Source organism: Oncorhynchus clarkii, chromosome 33 (assembly GCF_045791955.1).
Source record: "Oncorhynchus clarkii lewisi isolate Uvic-CL-2024 chromosome 33, UVic_Ocla_1.0, whole genome shotgun sequence".
Lineage (NCBI taxonomy): Eukaryota > Metazoa > Chordata > Actinopteri > Salmoniformes > Salmonidae > Oncorhynchus > Oncorhynchus clarkii.
Genome location: NC_092179.1, coordinates 33593770 through 33607470, shown reverse-complemented (window position 1 = coordinate 33607470; position 13701 = coordinate 33593770). Strand labels below are relative to the sequence as shown.

General features: G+C 40.3%; 1 protein-coding gene across 1 annotated transcript in view; it reads right to left on the bottom strand.

The window, feature by feature from the left end:
- The window catches only part of LOC139392905 (EGFR pathway substrate 8a, signaling adaptor), a 139995-nt gene that overhangs the window by 28655 nt on the left and 97639 nt on the right, over window positions 1-13701 (bottom strand). Inside the window, 5 exon segments of the mRNA XM_071141229.1 lie at window positions 724-872; window positions 2679-2753; window positions 2862-2950; window positions 3443-3569; window positions 7269-7342. Coding sequence (XP_070997330.1) covers window positions 724-872; window positions 2679-2753; window positions 2862-2950; window positions 3443-3569; window positions 7269-7342 — 514 coding nt within the window.

The following is a 13701-nucleotide window of genomic DNA, read 5'->3' as shown; positions in this document are numbered from 1 at the left end:
AGAGGCATTGTTGACTTCAAAAAAGCTTTTGGCTCAGTTTGGCATTAGGGTCTGCTATAATCTGAAGTCAAATGTCTACTGTTTGCTGATGATCTGGTGCTTCTGTCCAAAACCAAGGAGGGCCTACAGCAGCATCTCAGTTAGACTAAAATAATGGTGTTACTCCATACAGCAGCATCTCAGTTAGACTAAAATAATGGTGTTACTCCATACAGCAGCATCTCAGTTAGACTAAAATAATGGTGTTACTCCATACAGCAGCATCCCAGTTAGACTAAAATAATGGTGTCACTCCATACAGCAGCATCCCAGTTAGACTAAAATAATGGTGTTACTCCATACAGCAGCATCCCAGTTAGACTAAAATAATGGTGTTACTCCATACAGCAGCATCTCAGTTAGACTAAAATAATGGTGTTACTCCATACAACAGCATCTCAGTTAGACTAAAATAATGGTGTCACTCCATACAGCAGCATCTCAGTTAGACTAAAATAATGGTGTTACTCCATACAGCAGCATCTCAGTTAGACTAAAATAATGGTGTCACTCCATACAGCAGCATCTCAGTTAGACTAAAATAATGGTGTCACTCCATCAGTAAGTGAACAGAAGATGCTTTAATAAAGAGGTTGGAGACCGATATTACCGTTAAACCCACGTTAACCAAACATTCACCCCTATGACCCCATGTTAACCCCGTCGTGACCTCTAGCCTCCTACCTGCACTTGGTCCACCCCTCCCCCAGGGCAACCCACAGGTGTCTTTCCTCGGCCGTCCCAGCTGAGTGCAGGAAGTCTATAGCCTCTATGGTCAACAGAGGAACCACCACGCTCTTAGCCAGCTCTGTCCCTCCAGAGGTCTGGATCACCTGGAGGAGAAGAGTTTAAACCATTATCCTCACCACTAACTACTAGGCTCTTAGCCAGCTCTGTCCATCCAGAGGTCTGGATCACCTGGAGGAGAAGAGTTTAAACCATTATCCTCACCATTAACTACTAGGCTCTTAGCCAGCTCTGTCCCTCCAGAGGTCTGGATCACCTGGAGGAGAAGAGTTTAAACCATTACCCTCACCACTAACTACTAGGCTCTTAGCCAGCTCTGTCCCTCCAGAGGTCTGGATCACCTGGAGGAGAAGAGTTTAAACCATTACCCTCACCACTAACTTACTAGGCTCTTAAACCATTACCCTAACTCTCACCACTAACTACTAGGCTCTTAAACCATTACCCTCACCACTAACTACTAGGCTCTTAAACCATTACCCTAACCCTCACCACTAACTACTAGGCTCTTAAACCATTACCCTAACCCTCACCACTAACTACTAGGCTCTTAAACCATTACCCTAACCCTCACCACTAACTACTAGGCTCTTAAACCATTACCCTCACCACTAACTACTAGGCTCTTAAACCATTACCCTCACCACTAACTACTAGGCTCTTAAACCATTACCCTAACCCTCACCACTAACTACTAGGCTCTTAAAGCATTACCCTAACCCTCACCACTAACTCCTAGGCTCTTAAACCATTACCCTAACCCCCACCACTAACTACTAGGCTCTTAAACCATTACCCCCACCAATAACTACTAGGCTCTTAAACCATTACCCTAACCCTCACCACTAACTACTAGGCTCTTAAACCATTACCCTAACCCTCACCACTAACTACTAGGCTCTTAAACCATTACCCTAACCCTCACCACTAACTCCTAGGCTCTTAGCCAGCTCTGACCCTCCAGAGGTCTGGATCACCTGGAAGGTTGTGGGGACGGAGTGGAGTGGAATCTGGCTTAACCATGCATAACAGAGCAGAGCAGTCTGTCTCTCACCCTCCTGACTGGTGTGAACAGGAACAGAACATGGAATAACAGAGTAGAGCAGTCTGTCTCTCACCATCCTGACTGGTGTGAACAGGAACATAACATGGAATAACAGAGTAGAGCAGTCTGTCTCTCACCATCCTGACTGGTGTGAACAGGAACATAACATGGAATAACAGAGTAGAGCAGTCTGTCTCTCACCATCCTGAGTGGTGTGAACAGGAACATAACATGGAATAACAGAGTAGAGCAGTCTGTCTCTCACCATCCTGAGTGGTGTGAACAGGAACAGGAACATAACATGGAATAACAGAGTAGAGCAGTCTGTCTCTCACCATCCTGAGTGGTGTGAACAGGAACAGAACATGGAATAACAGAGTAGAGCAGTCTGTCTCTCACCATCCTGACTGGTGTGAACAGGAACAGAACATGGAATAACAGAGTAGAGCAGTCTGTCTCTCACAATCCTGAGTGGTGTGAACAGGAACATAACATGGAATAACAGAGTAGAGCAGTCTGTCTCTCACCATCCTGACTGGTGTGAACAGGAACAGAACATGGAATAACAGAGTAGAGCAGTCTGTCTCTCACCATCCTGACTGGTGTGAACAGGAACATAACATGGAATAACAGAGTAGAGCAGTCTGTCTCTCACCATCCTGAGTGGTGTGAACAGGAACAGAACATGGAATAACAGAGTAGAGCAGTCTGTCTCTCACCATCCTGCCTGGTGTGAACAGGAACAGAACATGGAATAACAGAGTAGAGCAGTCTGTCTCTCACCATCCTGCCTGGTGTGAACAGGAACATAACATGGAATAACAGAGTAGAGCAGTCTGTCTCTCACCATCCTGAGTGGTGTGAACAGGAAGTGGACCAGATCATCAGCGCTGGGGTTCTGGATGTGGGACTTCAACTTCCCCTGGAGGAGAGAGACATGGAAAGACATACAAATGTAAAAGAATGTTAGATGTTTTTTTTTACAGTTAAAGTATATATGAAATAACATCATTCATCTTTGGTGTCTTACCAGCAGGTTGAAGGCATGTTTGAACTTCTGGAAACAGTCAACAAACTCCTCCTGAGTGGGAGGCTTGGCTCGCAGTGTTAGCACTCCCTCTGGTGGACAGAGAGAGACATGACAGGTAACACAGTATTACAGTAGGATAGTCCCTAGTCTAGTACATACAGTATTACAGTAGGAGAGAGAGAGACATGACAGGTAACACTCAGTATTACAGTAGGATAGTCCCTAGTCTAGTACATGCAGTATTACAGTAGGATAGGCACTAGTCACTAGTCAAGCAACATCAATTGTTTTCCTAATTGTTTCCTGTTTTGATGTAAATGGGAAACAGTAACGAGGTCATGGAGAGTAGAATGAAGATCAGGACCAGGCCCAGAAGGACTACAAACTAGATCTAAAGAACTACAACACCCAACAGTAACGAGGTCATGGAGGGTAGAAGATCAGGACCAGGCCAGAAGGACTACAAACTAGATCTAAAGAACTACAACACCCAACAGTAACGAGGTCATGGACAGTAGAATGAAGATCAGGACCAGGCCCAGAAGGACTACAAACTAGATCTAAAGAACTACAACACCCACCTCCGGGTCCCTTCTTCTTGTTCTTTTTAGATTTCTTCCTCTTAGAGAGCTCGTTGAAGGCCTCAGCCGCTTTCTGCAGTTTGGTCACGAAGAACTCGATGTGGTCCAGAATGTGGTTCAGGATTTGCTGCAAGAGAAGACAGTAGTGTTTAAAAGACACACAACCACAGACAGACTTCCTTTGTTAATCACTAAATGAAGTCATGTAATGTAATGTAGGTGTAGATTGGCAGTCGCTGCCAGGCTCAACATGAGCTGTGTTGTTGTTGTTGCTGGAGATGCTGCTATAGTCGATCAGTGTAAAACACTGGGACTTTCCTTTACAACAGCAGTCGCTGCCAGGCTCAACATCAGCTGTGTTGTTGTTGCTGGAGATGCTGCTATAGTCGATCAGTGTAAAACACTAGGACTTTCCTTTACAACAGCAGTCGCTGCCAGGCTCAACATGAGCTGTGTTGTTGTTGTTGCTGGAGATGCTGCTATAGTCGATCAGTGAAAAACACTAGGACTTTCCTTTACAACAGCAGTCGCTGCCAGGCTCAACATCAGCTGTGTTGTTGTTGCTGGAGATGCTGCTATAGTCGATCAGTGTAAAACACTAGGACTTTCCTTTACAACAGCAGTCGCTGCCAGGCTCAACATCAGCTGTGTTGTTGTTGCTGGAGATGCTGCTATAGTCGATCAGTGAAAAACACTAGGACTTTCCTTTACAACAGCAGTCGCTGCCAGGCTCAACATGAGCTGTGTTGTTGTTGTTGCTGGAGATGCTGCTATAGTCGATCAGTGTAAAACACTAGGACTTTCCTTTACAACAGCAGTCGCTGCCAGGCTCAACATGAGCTGTGTTGTTGTTGTTGCTGGAGATGCTGCTATAGTCGATCAGTGAAAAACACTAGGACTTTCCTTTACAACAGCAGTCGCTGCCAGGCTCAACATCAGCTGTGTTGTTGTTGCTGGAGATGCTGCTATAGTCGATCAGTGTAAAACACTAGGACTTTCCTTTACAACAGCAGTCGCTGCCAGGCTCAACATCAGCTGTGTTGTTGTTGCTGGAGATGCTGCTATAGTCGATCAGTGTAAAACACTAGGACTTTCCTTTACAACAGCAGTCGCTGCCAGGCTCAACATCAGCTGTGTTGTTGTTGCTGGAGATGCTGCTATAGTCGATCAGTGTAAAACACTAGGACTTTCCTTTACAACAGCAGTCGCTGCCAGGCTCAACATGAGCTGTGTTGTTGTTGTTGCTGGAGATGCTGCTATAGTCGATCAGTGTAAAACACTAGGACTTTCCTTTACAACAGCAGTCGCTGTTTATCTCTTCTCCGTGTATTTTCCAAGCTTGGCGAAAAAGAATAGCGTGGGAGAGGAGGGTAGTGCCTCATACTGTATCACATGTTGCATTTACTTTAAATCTGTAATGATTAACTACAGAAGAGACTACTGATCCAAGACTCCTAATAGTGGTGTATCCTTGTTGTTACTACAGAACAGACTACTGATCCAAGACTCCTAATAGTGGTGTATCCTTGTTGTTACTACAGAACAGACTACTGATCCAAGACTCCTAATAGTGGTGTATCCTTGTTGTTACTACAGAACATACTACTGATCCAAGACTCCTAATAGTGGTGTATCCTTGTTGTTACTACAGAACAGACTACTGATCTACAGCTCCTAATAGTGGTGTATCCTTGTTGTTACTACAGAACAGACTACTGATCTACAGCTCCTAATAGTGGTGTATCCTTGTTGTTACTACAGAACAGACTACTGATCTACAGCTCCTAATAGTGGTGTATCCTTGTTGTTACTACAGAACAGACTACTGATCTACAGCTCCTAATAGTGGTGTATCCTTGTTGTTACTACAGAACAGACTACTGATCTACAGCTCCTAATAGTGGTGTATCCTTGTTGTTACTACAGAACAGACTACTGATCTACAGGTCCTAATAGTGGTGTATCCTTGTTGTTACTACAGAACAGACTACTGATCTACAGCTCCTAATAGTGGTGTATCCTTGTTGTTACTACAGAACATACTACTGATCTACAGCTCCTAATAGTGGTGTATCCTTGTTGTTACTACAGAACAGACTACTGATCTACAGCTCCTAATAGTGGTGCATCCTTGTTGTTACTACAGAACAGACTACTGATCCAAGACTCCTAATAGTGGTGTATCCTTGTTGTTACTACAGAACAGACTACTGATCTACAGCTCCTAATAGTGGTGTATCCTTGTTGTTACTACAGAACAGACTACTGATCTACAGCTCCTAATAGTGGTGTATCCTTGTTGTTACTACAGAACAGACTACTGATCTACAGGTCCTAATAGTGGTGTATCCTTGTTGTTACTACAGAACAGACTACTGATCTACAGCTCCTAATAGTGGTGTATCCTTGTTGTTACTACAGAACAGACTACTGATCTACAGCTCCTAATAGTGGTGTATCCTTGTTGTTACTACAGAACAGACTACTGATCTACAGCTCCTAATAGTGGTGCATCCTTGTTGTTACTACAGAACAGACTACTGATCCAAGACTCCTAATAGTGGTGTATCCTTGTTGTTACTACAGAACAGACTACTGATCTACAGCTCCTAATAGTGGTGTATCCTTGTTGTTACTACAGAACAGACTACTGATCTACAGCTCCTAATAGTGGTGTATCCTTGTTGTTACTACAGAACATACTACTGATCTACAGCTCCTAATAGTGGTGTATCCTTGTTGTTACTACAGAAGAGACTACTGATCCAAGACTCCTAATAGTGGTGTATCCTTGTTGTTACTACAGAACATACTACTGATCTACAGCTCCTAATAGTGGTGTATCCTTGTTGTTACTACAGAACATACTACTGATCTACAGCTCCTAATAGTGGTGTATCCTTGTTGTTACTACAGAACATACTACTGATCTACAGCTCCTAATAGTGGTGTATCCTTGTTGTTACTACAGAACATACTACTGATCTACAGCTCCTAATAGTGGTGTATCCTTGTTGTTACTACAGCCGTGTTCTATTGGTTAGTATTAGAAGCACCTATATATGTCTGAAACTGTCATTCACACTAGTTTCCACTCATCTGAACATGGCATCTCATCATCACCTGAGACCTGACTCCAGATCAGCCTGTAGGTGAAACTAACCACCAGTCTGCAGTATTGAAGAACCAAACAAACGACTGAGGACCTGACTCCAGATCAGCCTGTAGGTGAAACTAACCACCAGTCTGCAGTATTGAAGAACCAAACAAACGACTGAAGACCTGACTCCAGATCAGCCTGTAGGTGAAACTACTCATCAGTCTGCAGTATTGAAGAACCAAACAAACGACTGAAGACCTGACTCCAGATCAGCCTGTAGGTGAAACTACTCATCAGTCTGCAGTATTGAAGAAACAAACAAACGACTGAAGACCTGACTCCAGATCAGCCTGTAGGTGAAACTACTCATCAGTCTGCAGTATTGAAGAACCAAACAAACGACTGAAGACCTGACTCCAGATCAGCCTGTAGGTGAAACTACTCATCAGTCTGCAGTATTGAAGAAACAAACGGATAGTTTCTTTCCTCCAACGATACTAGATCTATTAAACACACATTCCTGGACGCACACTGACACTACTGACTCTGCTGACTCTGCCGACACTCTGCTGACAGACTCACAGAGAGCGAGGTAGACGGACTGACAGACAGACGGTATCAGTATGTGGTATCTGGACGGACTCACAGAGAGCGAGGTAGACGGACTGACAGACAGACGGTATCAGTATGTGGTATCTGGACGGACGGACAGTGGGAAACACTCACCACGTCTCGATCCACTCTGGTAGCCATTCTTTCCGAAGGTTCATTCTGGTCAGAATACTGAGGCTGTTTATCATCTGATAGAAACAGGTGGAGAGAGAGGAGGGGAAGGAGGGGGAGGAGAGGGAGGAGAGGGAGGAGGGGGAAGAGAGGGAAGAGGGGGAAGAGGGGGAGGAGGGGGAGGAGGGAAGAGGGGGAAGAGGGGGAGGAGAGGGAAGAGGGGGAGGAGAGGGAGGAGGGGGAAGAGAGGGATGAGGGGGAGGAGAGGGAGGAGGGGGAGGAGAGGGAGGAGGGGGAAGAGAGGGAGGAGGGGGAAGAGGGGGAGGAGGGGAGGAGAGGGAGGAGGGGGAAGAGGTGGAGGAGGGGGAGGAGAGGGAGGAGGGGGAGAAGGGGAAAGAGAAGGGAATTAGAACAGTGATCTTCCCAATGACCTTATTCTCAAATCAAATCAAATGTTTTTTGTCACATTGTCCCAGTGATGTAATGGGCCTTACGTACTACCCTCTGCAGGGCCTTACGGTCTACCCTCTGTAGGGCCTTACTACTACCCTCTGTAGGGCCTTACTACTACCCTCTGTAGGGCCTTACTACTACCCTCTGTAGGGCCTTACTACTACCCTCTGTTTCAGTTCTGTATCAGGTATAAAGGACCGGAGTCATTCAGTGTGTTTCAGTTCTGTATCAGGTATAAAGGACCGGAGTCATTCAGTGTGTTTCAGTTCTGTATCAGGTATAAAGGACCGGAGTCATTCAGTGTGTTTCAGTTCTGTATCAGGTATAAAGGACCGAAGTCATTCAGTGTGTTTCAGTTCAGTATCAGGTATAAAGGACCGGAGTCATTCAGTGTGTTTCAGTTCTGTATCAGGTATAAAGGACCGGAGTCATTCAGTGTGTTTCAGTTCTGTATCAGGTATAAAGGACCGGAGTCATTCAGTGTGTTTCAGTTCTGTATCAGGTATAAAGGACCGGAGTCATTCAGTGTGTTTCAGTTCTGTATCAGGTATAAAGGACCGAAGTCATTCAGTGTGTTTCAGTTCAGTATCAGGTATAAAGGACCGGAGTCATTCAGTGTGTTTCAGTTCTGTATCAGGTATAAAGGACCGGAGTCATTCAGTGTGTTTCAGTTCTGTATCAGGTATAAAGGACCGGAGTCATTCAGTGTGTTTCAGTTCTGTATCAGGTATAAAGGACCGGAGTCATTCAGTGTGTTTCAGTTCTGTATCAGGTATAAAGGACCGGAGTCATTATGTGTGTTTCAGTGCTGTATCAGGTATAACGGACCGGAGTCATTCAGTGTGTTTCAGTTCTGTATCAGGTATAAAGGACCGGAGTCATTCAGTGTGTTTCAGTTCTGTATCAGGTATAAAGGACCGAAGTCATTCAGTGTGTTTCAGTTCAGTATCAGGTATAAAGGACCGGAGTCATTCAGTGTGTTTCAGTTCTGTATCAGGTATAAAGGACCGGAGTCATTCAGTGTGTTTCAGTTCTGTATCAGGTATAAAGGACCGGAGTCATTCAGTGTGTTTCAGTTCTGTATCAGGTATAAAGGACCGGAGTCATTCAGTGTGTTTCAGTTCTGTATCAGGTATAAAGGACCGGAGTCATTCAGTGTGTTTCAGTTCTGTATCAGGTATAAAGGACCGGAGTCATTCAGTGTGTTTCAGTTCTGTATCAGGTATAAAGGACCTGAGTCATTCAGTGTGTTTCAGTTCTGTACCAGGTATAAAGGACCGGAGTCATTCAGTGTGTTTCAGTTCTGTATCAGGTATAAAGGACCGGAGTCATTCAGTGTGTTTCAGTTCTGTATCAGGTATAAAGGACCGGAGTCATTCAGTGTGTTTCAGTTCTGTATCAGGTATAAAGGACCGGAGTCATTCAGTGTGTTTCAGTTCTGTATCAGGTATAAAGGACCGGAGTCATTCAGTGTGTTTCAATTCTGTATCAGGTATAAAGGACTGGAGTCATTCAGTGTGTTTCAGTTCTGTATCAGGTATAAAGGACCGGAGTCATTCAGTGTGTTTCAGTTCTGTATCAGGTATAAAGGACCTTCAGTAATAATTATGTGTCATTAAGTAGTAGTAATAGTAGTAAGCTGTTTGAGTTTAGTTGTTGTATTTGTTGTTGTTGTTGTTGTATTAGTTGTAGTTGTTGAAGTAGATGTTGTTGTAGTTGTTGTTGTATTAGTTGTAGTTGTTGTAGTAGATGTAGTTGTTGTAGTTGTTGTTGTATTAGTTGTAGTTGTTGTTGTAGTTGTTGTAGTAGATGTAGTTGTTGTAGTTGTTGTTGTATTAGTTGTAGTTGTTGTAGTAGATGTAGTAGTTGTAGTTGTTGTTGTATTAGTTGTAGTTGTTGTTGTAGTTGTTGTTGTAGTTGTTGTAGTAGATGTAGTAGTTGTAGTTGTTGTTGTATTAGTTGTAGTTGTTGTTGTAGTTGTAGTAGTTGTTGAAGTAGATGTTGTTGTTGTTTTTGTAGTTGTTGTTGTATTAGTTGTAGTTGTTGTAGTAGATGTTGTTGTTGTTGTTGTTGTTGTTGTTGTTGTATTAGTTGGAGTTGTTGAAGTAGATGTTGTTGTTGTTGTTGTAGTTGTTGTTGTATTAGTTGTAGTTGTTGTAGTAGATGTTGTTGTTGTTGTTGTTGTTGTATTAGTTGGAGTTGTTGAAGTAGATGTTGTTGTTGTTGTTGTAGTTGTTGTTGTATTAGTTGTAGTTGTTGTAGTTGTTGTAGTTGTTGTAGTAGATGTTGTTGTTGTTGTTGTAGTTGTTGTATTAGTTGTTGTTGTTGTAGTAGATGTAGTTGTTGTTGTTGTTGTTGTATTAGTTGTAGTTGTTGTAGTAGATGTAGTTGTTGTAGTTGTAGTTGTTGTAGTAGATGTTGTTGTTGTAGTAGATGTTGTTGTTGTTGTTGTAGTTGTTGTATTAGTTGTTGTTGTTGTAGTAGATGTAGTTGTTGTAGTTGTTGTTGTATTAGTTGTAGTTGTTGAAGTAGATGTAGTTGTTGTTGTTGTTGTTGTATTAGTTGTAGTTGTTGAAGTAGATGTAGTTGTTGTTGTTGTTGTTGTATTAGTTGTAGTTGTTGTAGTAGTTGTAGTTGTTGTAGTAGATGTTGTTGTATTAGTTGTAGTTGTTGAAGTAGATGTAGTTGTTGTTGTTGTTGTTGTATTAGTTGTAGTTGTTGTAGTAGATGTTGTTGTATTAGTTGTAGTTGTTGTAGTAGTTGTTGTTGTTGTTGTTGTTGTTGTTGTTGTTGTATTAGTTGTAGTTGTTGTAGTAGATGTAGTTGTTGTAGTAGATGTTGTTGTTGTAGTAGATGTTGTTGTTGTAGTAGATGTTGTTGTTGTTGTTGTAGTTGTTGTATTAGTTGTTGTTGTTGTAGTAGATGTTGTTGTTGTAGTAGATGTTGTTGTTGTTGTTGTAGTTGTTGTATTAGTTGTTGTTGTTGTAGTAGATGTAGTTGTTGTTGTTGTTGTTGTATTAGTTGTAGTTGTTGTAGTAGATGTAGTTGTTGTAGTTGTAGTTGTTGTTGTATTAGTTGTAGTTGTTGAAGTAGATGTTGTTGTTGTTGTTGTTGTATTAGTTGTAGTTGTTGTAGTAGATGTTGTTGTTGTTGTTGTTGTAGTTGTTGTTGTTGTTGTAGTTGTTGTAGTAGATGTAGTTAATGTTGTATTAGTTGTAGTTGTTGTAGTAGATGTAGTTGTTGTAGTTGTAGTTGTTGTTGTATTAGTTGTAGTTGTTGAAGTAGATGTTGTTGTTGTTGTTGTTGTATTAGTTGTAGTTGTTGTAGTAGATGTTGTTGTTGTTGTTGTTGTAGTTGTTGTTGTATTAGTTGTAGTTGTTGTAGTAGATGTTGTAGTTGTTGTTGTATTAGTTGTAGTTGTTGAAGTAGATGTTGTTGTTGTTGTAGTTGTTGTTGTATTAGTTGTAGTTGTTGTAGTAGATGTTGTTGTAGTTGTTGTTGTATTAGTTGTAGTTGTTGAAGTAGATGTTGTTGTTGTTGTAGTTGTTGTTGTATTAGTTGTAGTTGTTGTAGTAGATGTTGTTGTAGTAGATGTTGTTGTAGTTGTAGTTGTTGAAGTAGATGTTGTTGTTGTTGTAGTTGTTGTTGTATTAGTTGTAGTTGTTGTAGTAGATGTTGTTGTTGTTGTAGTTGTTGTTGTATTAGTTGTTGTTGTTGTAGTAGATGTTGTTGTAGTAGATGTTGTTGTATTAGTTGTAGTTGTTGTAGTAGATGTTGTTGTAGTTGTTGTTGTATTAGTTGTAGTTGTTGTAGTAGATGTTGTAGTTGTTGTTGTAGTTGTTGTTGTATTAGTTGTAGTTGTTGAAGTAGTTGTTGTATTTGTTGTAGTTGTTGTTGTATTAGTTGTAGTTGTTGAAGTAGATGTTGTTGTTGTTGTAGTTGTTGTTGTATTAGTTGTTGTTGTTGTAGTAGATGTTGTTGTAGTAGATGTTGTTGTATTAGTTGTAGTTGTTGTAGTAGATGTTGTTGTAGTTGTTGTTGTATTAGTTGTAGTTGTTGTAGTAGATGTAGTTAATGTTGTATTAGTTGTAGTTGTTGTAGTAGTTGTTGTTGTTGTTGTTGTAGTTGTTGTTGTATTAGTTGTAGTTGTTGTAGTAGATGTTGTTGTAGTAGATGTTGTTGTATTAGTTGTAGTTGTTGTAGTAGATGTAGTTGTTGTTGTAGTTGTTGTTGTATTTGTTGTTGTATTAGTTGTTGTTGTTGTAGTAGATGTAGTTGTTGTTGTTGTTGTTGTATTAGTTGTAGTTGTTGTAGTAGATGTAGTTGTTGTAGTTGTAGTTGTTGTTGTATTAGTTGTAGTTGTTGAAGTAGATGTTGTTGTTGTTGTTGTTGTATTAGTTGTAGTTGTTGTAGTAGATGTTGTTGTTGTTGTTGTTGTAGTTGTTGTTGTTGTTGTAGTTGTTGTAGTAGATGTAGTTAATGTTGTATTAGTTGTAGTTGTTGTAGTAGATGTAGTTGTTGTAGTTGTAGTTGTTGTTGTATTAGTTGTAGTTGTTGAAGTAGATGTTGTTGTTGTTGTTGTTGTATTAGTTGTAGTTGTTGTAGTAGATGTTGTTGTTGTTGTTGTTGTAGTTGTTGTTGTATTAGTTGTAGTTGTTGTAGTAGATGTAGTTGTTGTTGTTGTTGTTGTATTAGTTGTAGTTGTTGAAGTAGATGTTGTTGTAGTTGTTGTTGTATTAGTTGTAGTTGTTGTAGTAGATGTTGTTGTAGTAGATGTTGTTGTATTAGTAGTTGTTGTTGTATTAGTTGTAGTTGTTGTATTAGTTGTTGTTGTTGTAGTAGATGTTGTTGTTGTAGTAGATGTTGTTGTTGTTGTTGTAGTTGTTGTATTAGTTGTTGTTGTTGTAGTAGATGTAGTTGTTGTTGTTGTTGTTGTATTAGTTGTAGTTGTTGTAGTAGATGTAGTTGTTGTAGTTGTAGTTGTTGTTGTATTAGTTGTAGTTGTTGAAGTAGATGTTGTTGTTGTTGTTGTTGTATTAGTTGTAGTTGTTGTAGTAGATGTTGTTGTTGTTGTTGTTGTAGTTGTTGTTGTTGTTGTAGTTGTTGTAGTAGATGTAGTTAATGTTGTATTAGTTGTAGTTGTTGTAGTAGATGTAGTTGTTGTTGTTGTTGTATTAGTTGTAGTTGTTGTAGTAGATGTTGTTGTTGTTGTTGTTGTAGTTGTTGTTGTATTAGTTGTAGTTGTTGTAGTAGATGTAGTTGTTGTTGTTGTTGTTGTATTAGTTGTAGTTGTTGTAGTAGATGTTGTTGTTGTATTAGTTGTAGTTGTTGTAGTAGATGTTGTTGTTGTTGTTGTTGTAGTTGTTGTTGTATTAGTTGTAGTTGTTGTAGTAGATGTAGTTGTTGTTGTTGTTGTTGTATTAGTTGTAGTTGTTGTAGTAGATGTTGTTGTTGTTGTTGTAGTAGTTGTTGTTGTATTAGTTGTAGTTGTTGTAGTATATGTTGTTGTTGTTGTTGTTGTAGTTGTTGTTGTATTAGTTGTAGTTGTTGTAGTAGATGTTGTAGTTGTTGTTGTAGTTGTTGAAGTAGATGTTGTTGTTGTATTAGTTGTAGTTGTTGTTGTATTAGTTGTAGTTGTTGTAGTAGATGTTGTTGTATTAGTTGTAGTTGTTGTAGTAGTTGTTGTTGTTGTTGTTGTAGTTGTTGTAGTAGATGTAGTTAATGTTGTATTAGTTGTAGTTGTTGTAGTAGTTGTTGTTGTTGTTGTTGTAGTTGTTGTAGTAGATGTAGTTAATGTTGTATTAGTTGTAGTTGTTGTAGTAGTTGTTGTTGTTGTTGTTGTAGTTGTTGTTGTATTAGTTGTAGTTGTTGAAGTAGATGTTGTTGTAGTTGTTGTAGTAGATGTTGTTGTAGTTGTTGTTGTATTAGTTGTAGTTGTTGAAGTAGATGTTGTTGTTGTTGTAGTTGTTGTTGTATTAGTTGT